This window comes from Struthio camelus, chromosome 18 (genome assembly GCF_040807025.1).
Source record: "Struthio camelus isolate bStrCam1 chromosome 18, bStrCam1.hap1, whole genome shotgun sequence".
NCBI lineage: Eukaryota > Metazoa > Chordata > Aves > Struthioniformes > Struthionidae > Struthio > Struthio camelus.
Genome location: NC_090959.1, coordinates 7,700,269 through 7,720,562, shown reverse-complemented (window position 1 = coordinate 7,720,562; position 20,294 = coordinate 7,700,269). Strand labels below are relative to the sequence as shown.

The following is a 20,294-nucleotide window of genomic DNA, read 5'->3' as shown; positions in this document are numbered from 1 at the left end:
TCCGGTAGCAGCCGCGGCATCTGCTTACCAATCTGACGTGGGAACAGTGCGCTGGGCTGAACCAGCACCCACCAGCAAGGAGCACCCGGACACGGCTTCTTTATCAATCACCGCCGTTCTGGGCTGGTAAGGCTTCTCCTGCCCCGGCAGGGTGCTGGGACCAGGCCCAGCATCACCCGTTCAGCACCTTTCCTCCCTGCAGGCGAGCCCGGCTCTGCAACGCTCTCCGGGTGCTCTGAGCAAGGGTTTTCCCAGCGTGGCCGGAGCCCGCGGGCAGCGTGGCCGTGCGAAAGCCAGGGGCACGGCGCTCTGACGTGCAGACGCCGCTGCTGCCCCTGCGGCCGAGCGAAAAGGAGAGAAGTGTCATAGAAATCTTTTGTGTTTTTATTGTCAGGATAGAAATTTTTATATATATAAGAAGTGTTTAAAAATAGTACTACCCTGCTCTCGAAATGAAATATATATACATACACACACATAGATATTTATAGAGAGAATTATTATCATTTTGCTATTCGATAAAAACCAAACGGGATAATGACCGATTCTGCAGAAACGGGGGGCCAAGGGCAGTTCTGCGGGGACCCTGGCACCCTGCGCCCTGCCGGGGCACGTCAGGGCGGTGCGCTCCCTTCCCTCGCTCCGAAGGCCGTGCGGACGAGCCGCACAGCGGGGGCCAGGCTGCTGGAGCGGACGCGGAGACAGCAGAAACTCCCAGGGCGCGCTCACCGTGGTTTTCCTCTTGCAAAGCCGCCGGAGGAGCTGCGCAGGGGCCTCTGCGGTGAGGCCGGTGCCAGCAGCGCCTGGTCCATCCCAGCTGCTTTATGAAGTGGCTGTGCATCACATCTCCTCTCCGAAGGCCCAAACTGACCACAAAGTCACATCCCACCTCAACCCAAACCTGCCGGTTTGGAGGAACGAGGTAACAGCAAAGCCTGGACCCGTTTGCTTTGCAACAGAGGTTTTTGGTTGAGTTCTTTTTTGGTTTTTCTTTTTTTTTTTTTTTAAATACACTCCAAGTCCCCCTTGGGATTTTGTGATACAAGAACAAACAAAGACAGTTTACAATAATCTAGCAATAGCAACGCCACAGAGCTACTGTACTTCTCTGTGCTCCCGTCTGAGCACTTCTGGCCTTCTGCAAGGATCAATTCTGGTTGGCAATCTGCTTTTCCAAGTCTTCGAGCCTAGCTGTCATCTGAGCAAGTGAGCGTGCTAAGGAAACCAGTGTGAGCCAGGACAGGCTGGTGAGCCACGTAGGAGGGCTCGGCCCAAAACCAGAGCAGACTGAGCCTTACTCATGTCTGCTTGCACCTAGGGAGAGCCTCACCTTGGTGTGCCGTGAGACCTCAGACAGGACTTGGCTCCCATGCCAGGTTATTGGACACCATAGTACCACTTTTTGCTTTCTTTGAAGGAGCCTAAATTCTCCCCAGTCCTATTTTATCCTCTTGTCTAGCCCCTAGGAGCTGCGTATTGCCTTCTGGCTAGACACAGCTCTGCCAGCACCTCTGGCAAGGACAGACCGCACTGATCACTTCCATTTTCTACCCGCTGCCACCCCTGCACCTCCCAGACCACAAATCTGAACTCAGCTCTGATGAGCCCAGCCTGCCCTGCAGACTGTCCTGCACCCAGCAGAGCCCGCTGCGAGCCCAGGCAAAGGATATTTTTCTCGGTCAGGCTCTCCAGGACGGCCACGGTGTTTGTCTGGAACTGCACCAGCGCCTCGCACTCGCACGGGCTGCGGATCTCCGTCTCCCCTTTGCCCTCCTCTGAAACCACAGGAGTTCGGTGCTGTCAGAGGCACGTTCCCCAAGGCCATCTCCCTGAGCAGCCCCGTGCCAGGCTCTCGCCTTCCCTCTCACACAGCGCGCTTGGCTCTTTCCCATTTTTTCCCTCTTTTTCCAGCATTGCTAAATGGCTTGTGTTCCTCAGGCTGGATCCCCGCTTATCTAACAAAACTCCAGCAAGCTCATCTCCATTGCACCATTGCCCACCAAGCAAGTCTCCACGTGGGCATCCTCCCTCCAGCTCCATTTGCCGCAGGCTGCAGGGATGCAGAGCATCCCAACAGCCCTGGGAGCTGCGGAGCACGTCGCAGTGACGGGCCTGCCCTCCTGGCCACTATGGTCTGTAACAGATCCCAACAGTTCCCACTCGCGGTGCCCCCACCACCGGCCAGGTGCTGCAAGGGCTGTGCACAGACTGGAGCGGGTGCTGAGTAGCCTCTGAAACGCTGTCTTCACAGCACTTTGAGGAAAGGCAGTGCTGGGCTTTGGTTTGCCTTAAAGCTGGGAAGCAGGGCAGCTCAGAGCTGGGCTAGCAAGGGTGGGACGCTGACTCAGGGTCTGAAGCCTCGCTGGAGCCCCATCAGATGCCGAGGGCACTGCTGCGCCCAGCCACACCACACTGCTCATTTTCCCCAGGGCAGCAAGGGAGGCTGCCCAGAGTAACCCGGTCAGTCCTTTTTCATCTGCCAACAGTGGAAGGGCAGGGTCTAGATGAGGAGATAAGCCATCCTTGGGGACGTGCCAATACCACTTAATGCAGTGAGGCCCCAGACCCTGCCCTTGCAATAGCACCAGGAGCAGCTGCTCATGCACCGTCCCTTTCATGTTAAGCACCCCCTGGCTTTACCTTCTCCTCTTTCACATCCCTCTGAGATCCACAACGGCCCTAAGGATCCAGAGGGAGAAACGATAGGACAACATCAGCACACCAGCCCAGCTGCAAACATGACTGCTGTCTGACGGCCCTCACCATCAACATATTACGCATCTCCACGGCTTGTAGACAAAAAGGGTAGCCTAATGGTCAGAGCATGAGTCTGAGTTTGGTGGCCCGCGCTGGACCCCTTGCTCTTCCACAGATATCCTGCATGTCCCTGGGTGAGTTCCCTAGTCTCAGGGTTAGCGGTGCTGCCTGTCCCTGTCAGACTACAAAGTAAGAATATTAATGGATGTGACACAGGGTGGTTACGGCCATACAAACTACCCATGACATCCTGCTGGGCAGAGGAGGTCTTACTTCGACTTGGGGCTGAGCCAGCCTGCTACAGCTGGGGATGGGGGCCACAGGCCTGGCCTGCACCCACCTGGACAGATGTTCAGCTTGAAGTTCTCCACCAGATGGGTCATGGTGGTGAAGTCTGCCGAGTAGGAGAAGTGCTGCTCCACTGGCTCAGAGGCAATTGCTCTTAGCTCCTCTTCCACAGCTTTGCCAACGCCGACGGCGAACATGACGATTCCTATGCGGGAGGACGGGACGATTCCTCAGTGCCGTGCACAGCGCAGGCCTGCCAGCCTCAGCACAAACAGCCCCATGCCAGCCAGAAGGAGAAACATGGAGCAGCTCTCATGAGGGATGTGGGGTTTCCCCAGGGGCTTAGCCTGGGGTGTCTGCCTTAGCATGGCAGGGCTTTGGGGAGGAGCAGGTTCCTCAGTCCTCTGCCTCCCGTACCTGATTCCTTTGCTCTCCTGGCCCATTCAGAGATATCATCCTGGGAGCGCCCGTCTGTGAAAACCAGCCCAATTCTGGGCACGTTGTGGGAGGGAGGCCTGGCGCCTTCCAGCTCGGAGAAGCTGTGCTCCACCATGTGCTTGAGGGCGAGGCCTGTCATGGTGCCTTTCTCCATATACTCCACGTTCATCACTGCCTTCTTGATCTCATCTGCTGTCGCGTACTTGTTGAGGGGGAACTCGGTGCGCACGCGGCTGGAGTACTGCACCAGCCCCACCTGGGTGCCGTGAGGGGACACGTCCAGCAGATCCACGATACGGTTCACAAACTGCTTCACCAGCTCAAAGTTCTGCGGACGGACACTCTTGGAGCCATCGATCACCATGACCAGATCAATGTGCCCAGCCCCGCACTCTGCATGTGAAGGAGGAAAATGAGAAGGGCCTAGCCCAGCTGGGGCCCAGGGGACACTGCTCAGGGCAAGGATGGACAGGGCTGGGCAGATCTGCTGGGCTTCAGGCCACCGTGAGGATGTGTACCCTGGGTTTGCGGCTAGGCTGAAGCTGGGAATCAGGACAGAGCGTGTCTAGATATTTTAGCCCAGAGACTTGCACTCCCACCCCAGCATTCCCTGAAAGTCTCTCCCATAGGTCTCTCTTGTCCTGAAACTTTTCCAAAAGCTCCCATTACATCTTCTGGGCCATATCTCTAAGGACATGAGCGCTCATCTGCCCATGCAGTGCCCTTAGGGTCCCCATCCAGCAGCTGGGGCTCTCCACGAAGCCCAGCAGGCTCTCTGCTCTCTTTACAACACAGCTCAAATACCCACTTAGATGCACAGCCTAGTTCACACCTCAGCCCTGCCCTTGCTGGGTGCCCAACAGCAGTGCACTGAAGCCCAGACATCAAGGATGCCACAAGCTGCGTCTCTGTACTCACTGTTACACGTCTTCCCATCAGCCTGGAGCTGCTGTCCCTCAGGGCAAATGCAGTGGTAAGAGCCCTCGGCGCTCACGCACTTAAACTCACAGCCATGGTCCACTCCATTGCAGAGGTCAGCAGCTGAAATATCAAGCCAAAGGCAGGCGGTTATCTTTATCCAGGCAGCACGGCCCGGGAACAGTCTGCAGAAACCTCTTCCTCCTGGGGACCCTGGCAAGGCTGGTGTTCCCACTTGCGGCAGCCACAGAGGGCACTCAGTGCTCCTCCTCTCCAGGATGGGGGCTGGTCTGATCCACAGACAACTCTTGCTCAGCCACCTGGGGAACAGCTGTGAAGGTCAGACCCCAGCACCCTGGGGATCCAGCTGGAGGAAGAGCATCCTACAACACCTCTAATGCGTGCCAGCCCTCTCCTCCTTCCCTTGGGTGCCAGGAGGACGTAAACGGATCTGCTGTGCGCTGCAGCCTGCACTTGCAGGGCTTTCCAGGCCCTCGACGTCAAGACAGGACTCACCTCTGCATGACTTGCTGTCGGCCTGCAGCGTGAAGCCACTGCGGCAGCGGCAGTAGTGCCCATTGGGGATGCTCACACACTCGTGCTGGCAGCTGTGGTTTCCGAAGCTGCAGTAATCAGTCACTGGTGGGAGAAGGAGACGCATGGGCAGGTCTGGGCCGGGGCTGCTCTGCGCCCCGAGGCCCACGGGCTTTGCCATCATTAGCGGACTGATTGCTGCTTGGGGATGGAGCACCCAGGAGCAGGGCCTGTGCCCACTCCTAGCACCATGCTAAAACCAAGAGAGCTCCTAGCCCTTGCCTTCAGCATGACCAAGGGCAGGGACAGGTCTTAAACGCAGAAAGGGAAAGATTGACTGATTGAGAGATGAGCAAAACGGAGTGAGAAGCAAGTGAAGAAGGAAGGGAAGAAGTAGCAGGGAGGGAGACAGCCACCTACTCGTGCAGGTCTTCTTGTCCTCGTTGAGGTAGTAACCTGCGCGGCAGTGGCACGAGTAGGACCCGCGAGCGCTGACGCACTGGTGCTCGCAGCCGTGCCTTCCGTCTGCACATGCATCGATGGCTGCAGGGGGGAAGCAGACACCCCGTCAGGCTCCCTGCTCGGCCCCCTGGCACCGCCGGCCCTGGAGGAGGCATGTGCACTGTCAGCGCCTGGGGCAAGCCTGTCCCCCAGGGCAGCTGGAGCAGGGACTGCTCCAGATGGTCGCAGGGAGCTCCCTTGTGCACAGCACCACGAGACAAGAAGGAAAAGTCCTGGGTGCAGTGGCCAGTGCCAACCAATACAGCTTTGCACACACAATACGGGGCCAAAACATGGTGCCCTTCAGTGGCTGGGACATGTTCTCCAGTACCAGTGCCAAGAGTAACCTCACATCGTGGACAGCATTTTGTGTCCACATGAGCCCCAAGTGTCCCAGCACAGAGATGTGAGCAGGCTTTAGCAATGCAAGTCTAGTCTGCAGGCCTTTCCTACTGCTGTCAGCAAAGGCTCTCACGGGACAGTTGAACCAGTAGGCAAAAAGCAGAAACCCATTAGTGCAGAGCACTGTTTTCAGCAGTTATACAAATGGGAGGCCATGACACACAGTGAGTAGAGCGCCTCAGGTTGTTACTGGCCTTACGAGGTCTTTGCTGTATTTCAGCTTCCCTACACGAGACCTGAAACTGTAAGTCTTCTATGGGAGAAAGACTAAAAAGGGCTTTTACGGGAGCACGTCTTTCCGTCCACGTTGAGCCTGTATCCTGGGTTGCATTCACAGTAGAAAGAGCCGGGGATGCTCACGCAGCTGTGCTGGCAGCCATGGTCCCGCTCCATGCACATGTCCACCCCTGGAAGACAGAAGGGCATTACAGCACTCCGTGGGCCTGCTGAATGCGCGAGAGACCCCAGCTCCCACATGCGCCCTGTTCCCTGCAGCCGCAGCGTCCAGGCCCCATGGGGCTGCCACTGAGAGCTGCACGCCCTGGGGCCTGCCAGCTCCAAATGCTCATGCGCATGGGCACAGACGGCTCTTGCATGCTGTGCAGGGCCTCAGCTTTTGCAAGTACTCAAGCACTAAATCAATGCTCAATATTATTTGATACCATTAATAGCCTGAGCTGAATAAGTGAATGCTTGAGCTCAGCTGGAAAGTGCCATTCTCCAGACCCAGAGAAGCCTTGCAGAGGCTGGGAGAGTTTGTGCCTCTCTGTGCAGGGAGGAAACTGCAAATTTGGCTGAAAAACAGACACTAAGGCAGGGAGACCCCCCAGCATGGCACGCAAGCAAAGGCATATGGCTCGCGAGCACATCAGGGCTCCAGGAGGCCTCTGGAGTGATATCACCCAATATTGCCATGTTGGTGTAGGCCTCCAGGCTTGGGTGTCCCCCGGCAGCACTGGTGCTGCTCCGGGAAGGAAACGCTGCCTGAGGGACACTGGCAGTGGCCTTCTGCCCTTGGCGGATGCTGGAGCTGGTGAGCAAGGTCTTGCCAATTGGTTGCAGTGCAAGGCATCTGGCAAAGCCCGCCAGCACCGGGGCTGCAGCCAGGCCTCAGCCTGCGAGACTGCCAAACCACACCAGCGCAGTGCAGCCGCGGGGCAAACCGGCCTCCCCGCTTCCAGGCAAGACCAGCCGGATATCGCAGAGCAGCGATACGTGCCCAGGATTTTATTAAATACAAATGGGCATGCGAAACGCACAAGCGGCAGGTGCCACGTACGTGACCGCGGAGGAGGAGACCCTGCGAGAGCCACACTGAAACACGTCTGCAGCTCTGGGATGGGTCATCTGCCCCATTGCACCCAGGGAAACGAGTTTCACCTCTCCGCTATTTAATCCTCCCATTACCGCTACTACTGCGTCCTAGCTTAGGGCAGAGCTATGGGGCACAGGTGAAGAAAAGCACTTGCTAACAACACTTTTGAAGCTTTCTGTATTTCACCCAAGCAGAGGAAAGGTGACCAAAGGAAAGATCGCCTGCCAAGGCACCGCATCAGGGAGCCGGCCACTCCAGGGGTGCTAACGTCCCAGCGCTTCCCCTTTGCACTCCTCTGGGTGAGTGCAGAGTGGCTCGGCTGGCACCTCTCCCACCGCCAGGGAGCTTCAGTGGAGCCAGTGCAGCTCACTGGACTTGTGGTCAGGCCTCTGCGAGTCACATAGATGGGACTACGATGTACAACCAGGGGTCCGACCTGCAGCTTCCACCTGGTGCACCTCGTCCTGCACTCACAGCCTCTCCTGCTCCCCACCTCAACCGCCAGCACCTTGCTCATACTGTGAGAAAGCCCCTAATTCTCCCTGAAGAGGCTTCTCCAGAGCTCATGATGGAAGAAGTTGCTTGGATGCAACTACAAATACCCATTCAAAGTTATCTGTTGCCCTGGATTCTGTGCTGTGCTCCTGAGGCAAGGAGCAAGCAGAGCAAGCACCCTGTACTACCTCCCCACGGCCACACCGGACTTCTCTTACCGCAGAGCTTGTCCTGGAACTGCTTGCCGAACTGCTGGATGAGCTCAAATGACTCCACCAGGAAGACGTGCTCCTCCAGCGGCAGCGAGGCCATGGCCCGCAGCGAGCTCATGTCCGCCCGCTGGATGCCCACGGCATATATCTCAATGCCGGCGGCGCGGGCCTGGGTGGCCACTTCGCTGACGCGGTCCTGGGGCCTGCCGTCCGTCACGATGATGGCGACCCGGGGGATCTTCTTGTGTGGTGGGCGTGCACCCTCCTGTGTGGTGAAAGCCACGTTCATGGCATACTGGATGGCCAGCCCTGTCATGGTGCCCTGGGCCAGCGGCACGATGTTGTTGATGGCCTTCTCCATGTCTGCCCGCTTGAAGAAGGTCTTGAGGGAGAAGATGTTCTGCACTTGGCTGGAGTACTGGATCACTCCTACTCGTGTGGCATTGGGGCCTATGTCCAGGCTGCTGATGATATCAATCATGAACCGCCGCATGGTCTCGAATTCAAAGGGGCGCACGCTACGGGAGCTGTCGATCACGAACACAATGTCCAGGGGGCCCGTCTTGCACTTCAGGGCTGGAAGGGGAGTGCAGAGGTGGTTTAACCCCATGACCAGCCAGTGCTGCTGCAGGGAGCAGGGCTGGGAGTGGAACCATCAGACAGCTTTAGGGCTGTAAGGCAGGATGAAGAGGGCAGGCTTGCACAGCCCCCCAAACTGGCACCTTCCCACTGCCAAATGAACCCAGATGGGTGCCTGGCAGAGCAGGAGCAGGGCCCGGCCTCGGGGGCAGGCAGAGGAGACATGCCCTGGCTGTGGGGCTACAGGGGAATGGCACTGTCACCTCCTCCCCTATACTGTCCCAGCAGCTAGATCCAACTCCTGCTTCCTGCATTTTTGTCCCCCTCCGGCTGCCAAAGGCCTCAGGCTGTGCCCAGCCTCCGAGCTGCTTGGCGAGAGGCTCTCGCTGTCTTGCTCTGTCCCGAGGGGCTGCAGAAATGCCTCTCTGTCTGCCAGTATCTGCTCAGGCAAGATGGGTTTAGGCAGTGACCTTTCTACCTCTGGAGCACTGAAATGTAAAACAGCCTAGTGCCCTGTGCTGTCCTCCGCAAACGTGCTCCAGAGAGAGCCTCCAGCCTGTGCGCTTTACAGGCTCCTGGTACTGCGGGTGCCAAGCAGAGAAATGAGTTTGGGCAATTCTTGTATTCCTCCTGCCACTCCAGCCTCCCCTGGTTTTTACTCCATTTTGCCCGCTTCTGTCTAAAAGCGGAGCCTTTACTTTAATGACACAGTGAAAAGCACTGCTAAGGGCATGCACATCGAGAGGATTTAGCCAAATAGTATGATACCTGGATGTAACTCCCAGTTCAAACCAGGAGAGCGTTAGCAAGTGAAATGCCAGTGACTATATTTTGCTTGGCTTGTCTGCACCTAAGCCTGGGAGAACTTGGCCCTAACAGTGAGCAAACATTTCAGGTCCCATGGGATGATGCCCGGAAGCAGGGCTGTGATCACGATTGCTTCAGAGTGCCAGAGGTCTCTGAGACATACCTGGCTCCTTTCTTCATTTGGGGCCACCATGGAGAGTGGGCACTGAGTCTCCCCACCTCACACAGCAAGCTGTTCTCCGAGGGTTTTATTGCCCCACTTCTCTCTTTCTGACAAGCAATTCCCACTCATTTCCCACTGCCTTGGCCTGGGCTCACCTGCAGGTTTTGGTCTGGCTTCCAGCGTTGTTAGGACCAGCAGGAGGAGAGGAACAATAGGTAGGAGCTTCATCGTTGCTATCCAAGACCACACAGCCTCCAGGACTTGGGGAACTCACTGTGGGGAGAAGGTGACATGATATCAGTGCTGAACACGGCCACTGCCTGCAAGGACCCATCTACGGCATCTCCCCATCTCAGCACATCTCCACTCTCCAGCCCAGGCAGGATATCCTCAGCAGTTGCCTAAGGGAGTCAAAATGAGCGTGCCAGCGATTGGAAAGAAGGCTTCGACCTTCTGATTGAAGGAATGGAAATGAGGGCACAAGACAGCAATCTGCTTTTTCCCAGTGAGGAACTTTCCCATAGGGAACACGAGTCCCCCAGGCCTCAGACTCCCGCTCGCAGTTCCTCCAGGTGGAAACCTGCACACGGTGCCCCTGGGCAGCGCCTAAAACCTTGGGCAACAGCAGCAGCCGTTGCGGATCAGTTTCCCAAACTTCTCTGCACCCATGTGGGAAACTTTTCCCACTTGAGGACTGGCAGTCTCAGCATAGCTAAATTTCATTAGAGAAGCAATCATTTGCCAAGCAAGAAAAGCTCAGTCTGATTTTCTGCTCTGGGTGGAGCTCGCCAGCGGACAAGACTTATTTTCACTTGCAAACCAGGCGGATCTGATGTCCAGCCAAACATTTTTTAACTGGCTGCATGGCTGCTCTCTTCAGCCAGAAGAAGAGTGGGAAATCTGTACCCGGGAATGTGGAGCGATGGCTCTCCTGACACTCCCTCCTCACGGCAGAGCGCAGGGGTGCCAGCTGCGTGCGGGGTAGAAAAGCCCCCAAATTAACACCAGCACAAACAAAAGCTACTCAGAAGTCCCTGTAAGTCATTGGCAAAAACCATTTTAGCAAGGAGTTCCATATATTTAATCTCTGCTTTTTTTCCCTTTGGAGAGCTGAAGGCAAAAGCCTCCACATGCACCAGGCACACAACCATGCCTGCGCAGACACGTTTGCCCACGTTTCCAGGCCAGGGACAGGTCTCTGCACACGCCAGCCTGGTGCTCTCACTTCCTCACGGGGAGGCATCACCTTGAGCAAGCCCATTAGTCTTTCGCTAGTGTTTTGCAGCGCTCTCCTTCTCAGTGGCTTTTCTGCGGTATGCTCTGTACCTGGATGTATAATTATTTCATGTGTGTGAGGTGGGTGGCCAAATGTTGGGGGGGAAAGTTATGGCTGGTTCTGAAAGTTATCAGACTGGTTATCCAAAATCTCAGCATGCCACTTCTGTCCCTCTCTGCCCATCTCTGTTTTCTTGCCTTGGCTTTCACTGCCCTAGGGACACGCATTTATTTGGGGGCCGGGGGGGGGGGGTGAGGGGGAAGAAGTGGGGAAAGTGTTATAACGCAAGGACTGGCAAGGTGCCAACACTCCTGCAACATCTGAACCTAGAAAAAGAAGTGAGAAACAATAAAAGTTGCTAAACAATAAGGCCTTGGCGTGACGAGAGCAAAATCAGGAGTTGTTATCTAGGTACAGCCAGAATAATCTGATCCACCACGAAACCCACACCCAGCCTCAGCCCTGCTCCTCCGAAGGCACAAGAGAGCTCTGCGCGCTCTGACCTCGCCAAGACCCCTCTCGGCCTGGGGCAGGGGACATGATCGTCCTGTTCCCAAAGACCCTGGGAGCAGCTGGTGGGTCCAGAAAGGTCCTTCCAGGCACAAGGTGCAACACAGCCCCGCATCAAGAGCGCCTGCGACACCCGCGACACGGCTGGGGAGGGAGAGGAGGAGCGGTGCTGGGGAAACATAACCTGAGGGGATATAACAGAGAGGCAAAGGCACTGTTCCCTATGCAAAGAAAGGCATTGCAAGTTTGGCTGCACCGAGGCCGATCCAGGACTGTCTCTGGCCCTCTGCCTCCGCTCTGCTCACATTCAGGATAAATCCCTTGCTAAGCAATCACTTTCAGAGGGGGACAGGCAGGTTAAATTAGCATCTTCCACCTCTAAGAGACGGTCTCCACAGACATCGGTCTGTGTGCAAGTCTGCTGATAAACTACTTGGGAAGAGATTGCTTCCCCACAGTCAAGGGAGATGATCGCTGCAGGAAGGAAGAGGGACAACTTGGGATCACAGTGACTAGAGTCAGGCTATAGCCACCCTCACCCTTGAGGGGGAAAATGTCTAGGGACACAAGGAGAGACTGCTCTGACGCTGCCCGTGAGCAGGGACCTGCCGGGTGCTCGCCTGCCTCCCGCTTGCAGCACCACTGGAGCAGGACCCCGCGCCCCCGCCGCCGCGCTGGGCTGGCTCTGCCGCTCCCGTTCCCGTTGGAGACCTCGGATGCTGCGGGGTGGATTCCACAGTTAAGACAGCTTCCCCTGGGAGACACGCAGCACCACGCCTGGGAACAGACACTAGAGCACTGCTTTTAAAAAGCACATTGGAAATTGGTTTTTTTCGGTAGTTATCAGCCAATGTTTATTTAGCCCTGCGAGGTCTCAGTTGTAATTCATCACCAGGGTTTCCATTTAATTGCCAAGTGATAATGTGCAGCCCTGAACATAATGTATTTGATAGCAGGGATGGTGATAAGAGATTTCACAGCTGCATCTTAAAATTGTCTCCAGATTCAGTTTCACACCTGAAAAGCGACACTGAAGAACTCAGACAGAAAGTCAGGAAAGGGCTCCAAGAAGGACTTGGGATCCAGAGTATCAATATCAGGTTGTGAGACATAATACCTACCTTTAATTTAGCCAAGAGGAGGTTAAAAACTGACTCGTACCCAGTCACGTAGCTACCTCCATGGGAAAGGTTTCTGACAGCAGAAATCCAGCAGGAAAAGTCCAAACAAAATCCAGCGGTTGAAGCCGAAGCCAGATAACGTGGTGTACAGACGAGATGCGGCGTTCTGCCAGGACATGCACCCAGCCTTACCTGCCCGGGCTACCGTAACTCTGCGCTGCCTGCGGGCAGCAAAGGGCCAGGAGCTGCTGGAAGGAGCCCTGCTGCGGCAGCGGGCAGGAACTGGGTGGTGCTGCGCTGGGGAAGGGGCCAGGAGGATTGCTCCAGCCTTTTAGAAATGAGGGGGGATGCAGCACCAAGCCCCTTGATCATGGCATCGCTCTGTGGCCTGTTGTCTCCATCACCAGCCCAGACCACTTGGCTGCCTTCACCCTCACAGGAGCAACACGCGCAAAGGGAGACGCAAAGAGCCCCCTCCCCTTGCCCAGTTTGCTTTCCTCATTTTTTTTAAGCAGATTCCTTTTCCAGCGACGCTGTTTTTGGGAGAAAGCACTCACTAACCACTAAATATTTTGGGGCAGCCATGCCATCTCTAACATTTCTGCAGATCTCCGCTCTCCAAGCAACAGCAGGCTGGCATGGAGCCTGCATCTCACAGCCTCCAGATAGCTTCAAAGCCAGCCTAGAGAGAGGAATGAGAGCTCAGGCCAGGAGCCGAGGAGGAGAAAACCAGTTCATGACTGATCTATTTTTAACAGCATCCGACTTCTGGAAGAAGCCTTCACGCTCCCGAAGGCTGAAGGGAGTAATGTTGCCCAGATAGGGTACAGCACAGCAGCTCCATCATGCACACAGCACCAGTCCTTGCAGCAGAGACCTGGGCTAGGACAGTGCCCTGGCTCCGAGAGGGTGCCTCTGTGGCGATCCCCAAATCATAACGCCCAGTAGCAGAGCCATGGAGGACATGGAAGAGAAGGTGACTGGATGGAGGCCCCAAGCCCAGTGAGAGGCTGAAGGCCAGGCCCATCTCTTTCTCCATCCCCTGCTGGGTGGCTTCCACTGGGGCACCAGGGCTGCTCCTGGCCCCCGGCTATGCGGGGTGGCCCGGCTCCCTCCCCTCACCGCGAGCCGGAAGCAAACGGGTGGGAAGCAAACGGCTGGCGGGCAGGTGCTGCAGCGCAAGACAAACACAGCGCTGGCTCAAACGCTGGGAGACCTTGAGATAAAGCCGAGCTATAAAGTAGGAGAGGTTCAGCTGGGGTGAGCGCTCCCGGCAGGGCTAGGGGGAGCCGCTGCAGCCGCAGTGATGGGCTGTGGGCTCAGCCCAGCCCCTTAGGGGGTGAGAAGGGGTCTGAGCCGGGAGGGACGTCTCAGACTATTTCCTGACCTTTCTAAGCGACACAAGGGGAAAGCCAGTCCCTTGCTTTTCACCGCTGGAGATGGTCAATACTTGATGCACGGAGGGTGACGAAGAAAGAGCCACAACTAAGGGACAGAAGGGTCAGCAATGACCTCAGACATCTCTCAGCTCCCGCAGTGATCTTGGACAAGGAGGACACAGAGATGAATCTCCAAAGGCAAGTGGGTAAGTCGGCACGTCTTCCCTGGGCACCGGTGCCTCCTCCTCCGCAGATCCCCCCCGGGCTGCCCCCCAGCTTGCTTGCCTCCTCCTCTGCTCCTCCAAATGTCTGTCTGTCTGGATTCTCTGCCAAGTGCTGAGTCTCAGAAGAAGAAGAAAAAAAAAAAAAACACTTGCTTCGGGTTTCAGTGCAGCCTCCTTGGCTGGCAATTCTCTCCTGGCTACAGGTTAATAGAAATGTTCTGAATATTCTTCTTCTGACTCAGCCGTGCAGGTCAGGGACCTGGGAGCATCCTCCCCTAGAGGCGACCCAACACAGCAGTGCATGGCAGGGAGCAGGGGACAGGGCTCACTGCGAAAGGCGGCACATCTGCTCTGTGCTCTCCTTGTTATTAGGGGGTTTGAGTGTTTTGTATATTGAATGAGCAAGGGGATGAAGCAGATGGAGAAAGAGAAGGGGCAAAAGGCTCAGGAGATGGCAGTGCATTCATGGACCTAGCAAATGCCCTGACTGTAGTGTCACGAGGAGAACAGCAGGTTCCAGATCATGGTTATGGAACCAGAGCCAGGTCTCAGATGCAGCCTGGTTCAAGATCCTGTACAGCTGGGTATGTCAGCCTTTAGCCAAGATTTTTGTTCAAGGCAAGAAAAAGCCTGTTTTTAGCCATTTGCCTGCAATTTGCAAACCTTCAGCACATTGCAGGAGCAGGAGCCGTAGCGCTGCCTTCAGAACAAGCAAGAAGCCAGGAGAAGGACTCGCTGCGCGTTGCAGGGAGCACAATGCAGCCAGCACGCCTCTGACCGATCGCACTGCTAATCGGACACATCCAGACTGCACCAGGCTGGCACAGCATGAGCAGACCCAGAGCGCTGCCATGTGCGGTGTGCCTGAGCGAGGGAGGAAGTGGGCAGTAGCGTGCACAGCAACCTGCCCTGCACTGGGGATGCAGGGGTGCCCTGCAGCCTGTGCCGCAGGCTGGCGCCACAGGGGCATGTGGCACTGATGCAGCATGGGCTACCAGCTAATAGCATGTATTTCTGTCCTGGAAATCTGGGCCAACGACAGAGCAGCCCTAGACACGCTGTTCCTGCGACTCATCCACCTCTCTGCACACCCTGCTTTGCTCTACACTTGACTGCAGGGCTTTTCTTTGCAGAGGGCCAATCAGGCAGTTTTGGCAGGCCATAACGCAGCTCCCACCTGAGTGCTATTCAGCAGCGGTGCCAAAGAGCCCTGAAACGGGCTCAGGGGCCTGGACACCAACTCCCCTGCTCAAAACCTGTCTCATGGTAAAAACCTGCCAAGACATCAGCAGGACAGCAAGACCTGGCCTCAGGCTGGAGGACAGGCGGACACCTTTGCATTTGTCCTTGGTGAGACAGCTAGTCATCCTTCAGGTCCTTCTCTCCTTCCTGAGAGAAACAGACTTCCCGAAAAGTGTACATAGGATCAAGAGAGGATGACAGAAGTGTGACCTGCCACAGCCATGGGGGCAAGGAAGCAATCAGAGCTGGCTGGAAAGCTGCAGACAAGTTATGCCTATCGAGAGGCATCTCTAGAGGCACATCTTTGCTGTGGAAGCCCCAGGAGACCTGTGCCATGTTGCCCAGACATTGGCAGGATGCTCCGCTTGCAAGCTGCGTGAATAGCCCAGGATTATCCCAGAGCTGGAATCCACCCTCGAGCATTTCCCAAAGGCTACTCTCTGGACTGAAGTCTAATTTCAAAGGGGAATTATGTTTCTCAGCTCTTTTCTGGTTATAGTAATACTTGTATTTTTCTAGAACTTCTCACCTGCAGAGCAGCCTCCCCATTTCCCAGCAGGGGACACCGGGGCACAAAGGCTAAGCCAGAAACTAGGGCATACTAACCCCACCCCAGGCTCTCACAGCCCAGCCAGGCATGGCCTGCTTTGGGCACATCTCCTGCCCCACCATTTTCAACACATCTAGCAAGTCTCGGGCAGCCTGAGGCTACCTTACGCCCTGGACAAACAGCCTCGGGGCTTGTGCAAGACTCTGTCCATAGCTGCTGGGCACATCCAACCCCCGTTTCAGAGCCCAGAACCCAGCCCTGGAGCACTGCTCCCTGCAGATAGACTCGGTGTGCAGATGCCCAGATCACTGGGCTTGAAATGGGGTGGGGGGGGCAGGGGGAGAAGAAAGGAAAACGCAAACCCGGAGCTGCTCCCATGCAGCAGAGCTTGTCCAGCTCTTGCACGTCCCGCTCACTGCAAGGCAAGGTGTGCAAATGCCTCCTCCGGCGCAGGGGGCTGCCCTCCCCATTGCCAAATCCTCCCTTCTCAAGTCTCTGTAAGCAACTTGACACGAAGCTCCTAGGACGCCCCCGGAGCCTGTTTGGCCTGACCGTGCACCCTCGGGGAAACGTCAGGATCCATACCTAGCAGAGCTCTTGCATCTGCCGTGGGTGATAGCACATCGCATGCTGTCTCTATCGAACACAGAGGTTGTCAGTCCTCACAGCATCCTTCCCCACACCTTTCCCCACGCTTTAACCAAATTGATTTTAATCAAATCTGAAGCCTGATCCCTCCTGCAAGTCAAAATCTCCAGGGCCTCCCAGCCTGCAGACTTAGAGCTCCTGGGGGTGCGATCCAGGCTAACCAACCCTTCTGTGCCTCTGCTGCCCACAAATACCAAATCCACCCATGGGAGCATGCTCAGGACCATTTTATAGGCAGCATTGACGCTGCACTCTATTGCAGCTCCAGTGTCTCAAGGCTGGTCCTCCAGATCCACTGAGTGACAAGCTGCAGATCACGAGAGTGAAGACAGTTGCACAGTTTTCAGAGTAAGAAAGCTTCAGGAAGCACAAGCATGCCAAGACCAGAGAAATGGCACGAGCATCCAGCCCAAGGGCAAGGCAGAGGATAAAACTATCCCCCTAACCTTCCTTTAAGGGCTGGTCTTGGTTCTTCCAAAACACACGTGTGGGAGAACAAGAGCAGGCTATTTCCAGGACATCACAGTACTCTCCGGTTACAACTCCATGGTAGCTTTTCTGGGCCAAGAGCCACCTGGAAGGACACTCTGTTTAAAAACAAAGGCTGTATTTCTCAAACAGCACATAAGGGCTTCAAACCGAACAGGAGCAAGTCAGTGGGAGTGCTGTAACAGGAAAACCTTGCTGGACACTAAAGGAATTTTTTGCTTCTCCCCCTGCTCCCCTACAAAGGGCCAATTCCCCATTTTACGCAGCTCATTCTGGTGCTCACTAGGGTTAGCATTTTCCTGCACAGCACAGGTTGCCCGAGCAGAGAGGACGGTACGAAAACAGGTTTCTGTCCGTTTGCAGAGTGAAAGACAAAAGTATGTCTCACAACATATTCTAAATGGGCTTAGCATTGTACCTGTCCTAACAGGCTTATACTATACGAGATGACATAGGAAATCCTCTTGGAAGGGAAATGTTAGGTGTACCGATAGAGCAGTCCCTTTTAGATGTTTTCCATGGTAGTAGTTGAGGTCTTTCTCTGCCTCTGATCTACTCCTAAAATATCTCTCAGCGCTCTGCAACTCAGCTAGGATGAAAGCCTCTTGTCTAGCCAGCCTCTGCACTAAAACAGACTGTACCTGGGCAACTGCAGCAACAGCTGATAAGAATAGACTCCAAAAACATTGGAAATTAAAAGATGGCAAGGATATAGCAAAGAGAGAAATATCAGGTGGTCAATTAGTCCCCTCATGTCAAGGGATTGCCTCTATTTGAGAAGGGCTGGTGGGATCACTTTGTTCTTCTTCCGTTCCTCTTCTCCATCCCAACGAAGACCTTATACTGCACCTTTTCCCTGAATTACACAAGAGGCAAACTGAGCCCCAATTGCGTCTGCTCTTGCCAGGTCTGGTTGTTGGGGCAGAAAGGACCAAGTGGAAAGGGAGAAACGTGGTTGTTCTGGGAGAGCATCAGGAACTCCAGCAGGAAGGACAAGATAAGACTTTGTGGATTTTCTTTAAGCTCAAACACAGCACTATGCAGTTGCTGACTTCAATTAGGCTCCCTGGCTGCTTTTAGCAGCAAATTCTACTGAGATGGGGTATATCCAAGAACGCGCTTATTGTTCTGTCAAATACTCCTTGAGCTTCCCAATGCATCATTGACTGACCTTTTGCAAATGCTGAGGGGATGATGAGCACCAACCTTGCCCCAGGAGCACCTTCTGCACATCTGAGACTTCCCCGGGAGGTTCCATGTGCGAACCCTAGCAAAGAAGGCACCTGAAACCCAAACTAGCAAAACTAAAACCACCACAAAGAAGAAATGCAGCCCCACATGAAATTCTGACACAAGTGTGGTTTGCATTCCAAACAGGAACAAGTTCGGAATTTCAAAACTTACCACAGGGAGGAGAAAGTAATATTAGAAGCATCAAGATATTTTGCTGGTGTAACATCACATCATGTTGTTTCTACGCTGTTGGAACATTTTGTTTTGATATTGTCAAAATAAAGACAACAGAATAGAATCTAACATAAGCACTAAAGTGTCATAAGAAAGTGTAAAAAGAGAAGAAATTGGATAAAGTCAGATGAAACAACCTTATCTTAATAAAGCAGCTTTCCTGAGAGAAATTACAATTTTCAAACACTTTGATCTCAGTGCCTCCTATCCAATATTTTAACAAAACTAGGTGGATCTAGCAATACTTTTGGATTTTGCTGAAAAGTGATCAACAGGAAAACAAACCCACCTTACTGACTCTCCAGAAAACAAATGCTCATCTACAAAGAAGCCCATGGAAGAGAGCTGGACTGGGCCAAGAGACTCCAAATGTTGGAGGAAAAGAGCTCTGGGCCATCCAAAAGCTGAGACAGCAATCAATGGCCCAAGTTCTTGTTCTGGGAGGAAGGTGCTGTAGGACATTCTTTTCCCCCAGAAATATGCATGTTCAGCCACAAAGGAAAGGGAAGTGGCCCAGATTGGTTCCTAGGTTGGTGCAGAGCTTGTCAGCTGAGCTGCTGATGCAGCAGGGCCAGTATCTCTAAGAAGCAATGAGAGTGATAGTCACTTGCAGGACATCTTTCTCCTGAATCCACTTGAGCCAAAATCCCCAGCTGACCTTGAGAGAGCTTGCACAGCACAAACAACCACAGAGAGCGCCTGCTAATTTAGCCCCACAATCATAGATTTGCTGCCTGACCTCCTTCTCCAAATCTTTGTATCATATTTCTCACTCAGCAGATGTGACTCAAAGTGTTGGCATAAAGAAATATGCCAGGAGAATATTCTTCTGCCTGCCCCCTTTAGGAGTATACCCTACCCCGCTAGGAGTATAATTGAAATAGCAGAAAATGAGGAGTGCGCGGCTGCTGCAGAAAAGCACGCAAAGACTTTTGCCTCTGCAAGGCAAAAACCACACTAAATTCTTTACCTAGATACTTTTCAGATGGAGAATCCCAACGGCAGCCAGGGAAACTGTTCTCACGTAACCAGAACAGTGACAGTGTGACAGTCACCACTTTCTAGCCATGTGCAAGACGAAAGGCTCCCCACATTTGGGATCCTTATCTGTGGCTGCTGGTCTTGAAGGCTCTGCTACAACCTTCTGTTAACAGCACCGCAGGAGAGCTGCTGTCTCAGGGAGCAGGATGCCCTCAGCCCACAGGAGATGAGCCACAGAAGGAACTTATCCGTGTCGCAGCAGACTCTGACCTCGCTTCTGACCATGCTGAAGAGCATACGCCTTGGGGGACCTCACATCTCAGCACAAAAACATCACCCTGGCTTCTTCAGATGGATGGCACACAGATGGACGGAAACCTCCTACTGGTGTCTCTCTAGGGCCTCAAAGCAGCACTTGAGGCCATGATTGAGGACCACTTGACCTGAACATCACACATATGTGAAATTAGCCCTTTTTAAAATCAACCTGTGTTAGTAGCTGAACTCATCTAATTCTGTTGTGTTCACCGAGTCCTTGTCAAAGCCACCTACAAGCTCTTTGCTTCCAGGAGAGAGCAGGGAACAATCTGAGGTTGTTTCATTGAGGCTTTCAGGCCCTACAAGGCTCTTCAAGAAGAGTCCTACAGTGCAGGATGAGGCAGAGGCCTCTTGGCAGAGGCCAAGAGAGTCAAAGCCACTTGCTCAAGACTGCTGGGAGCCTGTGGAAGAGCTGGGACCTGTGCTGGCTTTCCCATCTGCGTCCCAGGAGGAAGCCATGGAACTACCTAGTCCGGGTGAAATAAGGCATTTCGGACAGTACAGGGAATCTACAGACGTGCTTTAGAGAACAGGTAGTCAGTCTGGGCAGGGGTCAGCCATTCTTATCCTGCCCTCTGTCTTGATGACTGACACAAGAGGTTCAGAAGGGAGAAAAAAAATGGAGGAACAGAAGTGAGATTCCTGCCCAGCATTTGAAGGCAGACTAACGTTTTGTGTGG

General features: G+C 54.4%; 2 protein-coding genes across 3 annotated transcripts in view; one reads left to right on the top strand and one right to left on the bottom strand.

Moving 5' to 3' along the window:
- Positions 1–368: 368 nt before the first annotated feature.
- The window catches only part of MATN4 (matrilin 4), a 22,924-nt gene continuing 2,998 nt past the window's right edge, over positions 369–20,294 (bottom strand). The window contains exons 2-11 of the mRNA XM_068912743.1: positions 9,565–9,682; positions 7,867–8,436; positions 6,123–6,245; positions 5,356–5,478; positions 4,918–5,040; positions 4,402–4,524; positions 3,463–3,876; positions 3,098–3,250; positions 1,671–1,775; positions 369–1,206 (exon numbers count right to left, since the gene is read on the bottom strand). Coding sequence (XP_068768844.1) covers positions 1,148–1,206; positions 1,671–1,775; positions 3,098–3,250; positions 3,463–3,876; positions 4,402–4,524; positions 4,918–5,040; positions 5,356–5,478; positions 6,123–6,245; positions 7,867–8,436; positions 9,565–9,637 — 1,866 coding nt within the window. The 5' untranslated portion in view covers positions 9,638–9,682 and the 3' untranslated portion in view covers positions 369–1,147. The remainder of the gene's footprint in view (positions 1,207–1,670; positions 1,776–3,097; positions 3,251–3,462; positions 3,877–4,401; positions 4,525–4,917; positions 5,041–5,355; positions 5,479–6,122; positions 6,246–7,866; positions 8,437–9,564; positions 9,683–20,294) is intronic.
- RBPJL (recombination signal binding protein for immunoglobulin kappa J region like) overlaps positions 13,723–20,294 on the top strand; it is a 24,209-nt gene continuing 17,637 nt past the window's right edge. Inside the window, exon 1 of one of the 2 annotated variants that reach the window (XM_068912745.1) lies at positions 13,723–13,901. In XM_068912745.1, coding sequence (XP_068768846.1) covers positions 13,880–13,901 — 22 coding nt within the window. In that variant the 5' untranslated portion in view covers positions 13,723–13,879. The remainder of the gene's footprint in view (positions 13,902–20,294) is intronic. The other variant, XM_068912744.1, reaches the window with a different exon arrangement.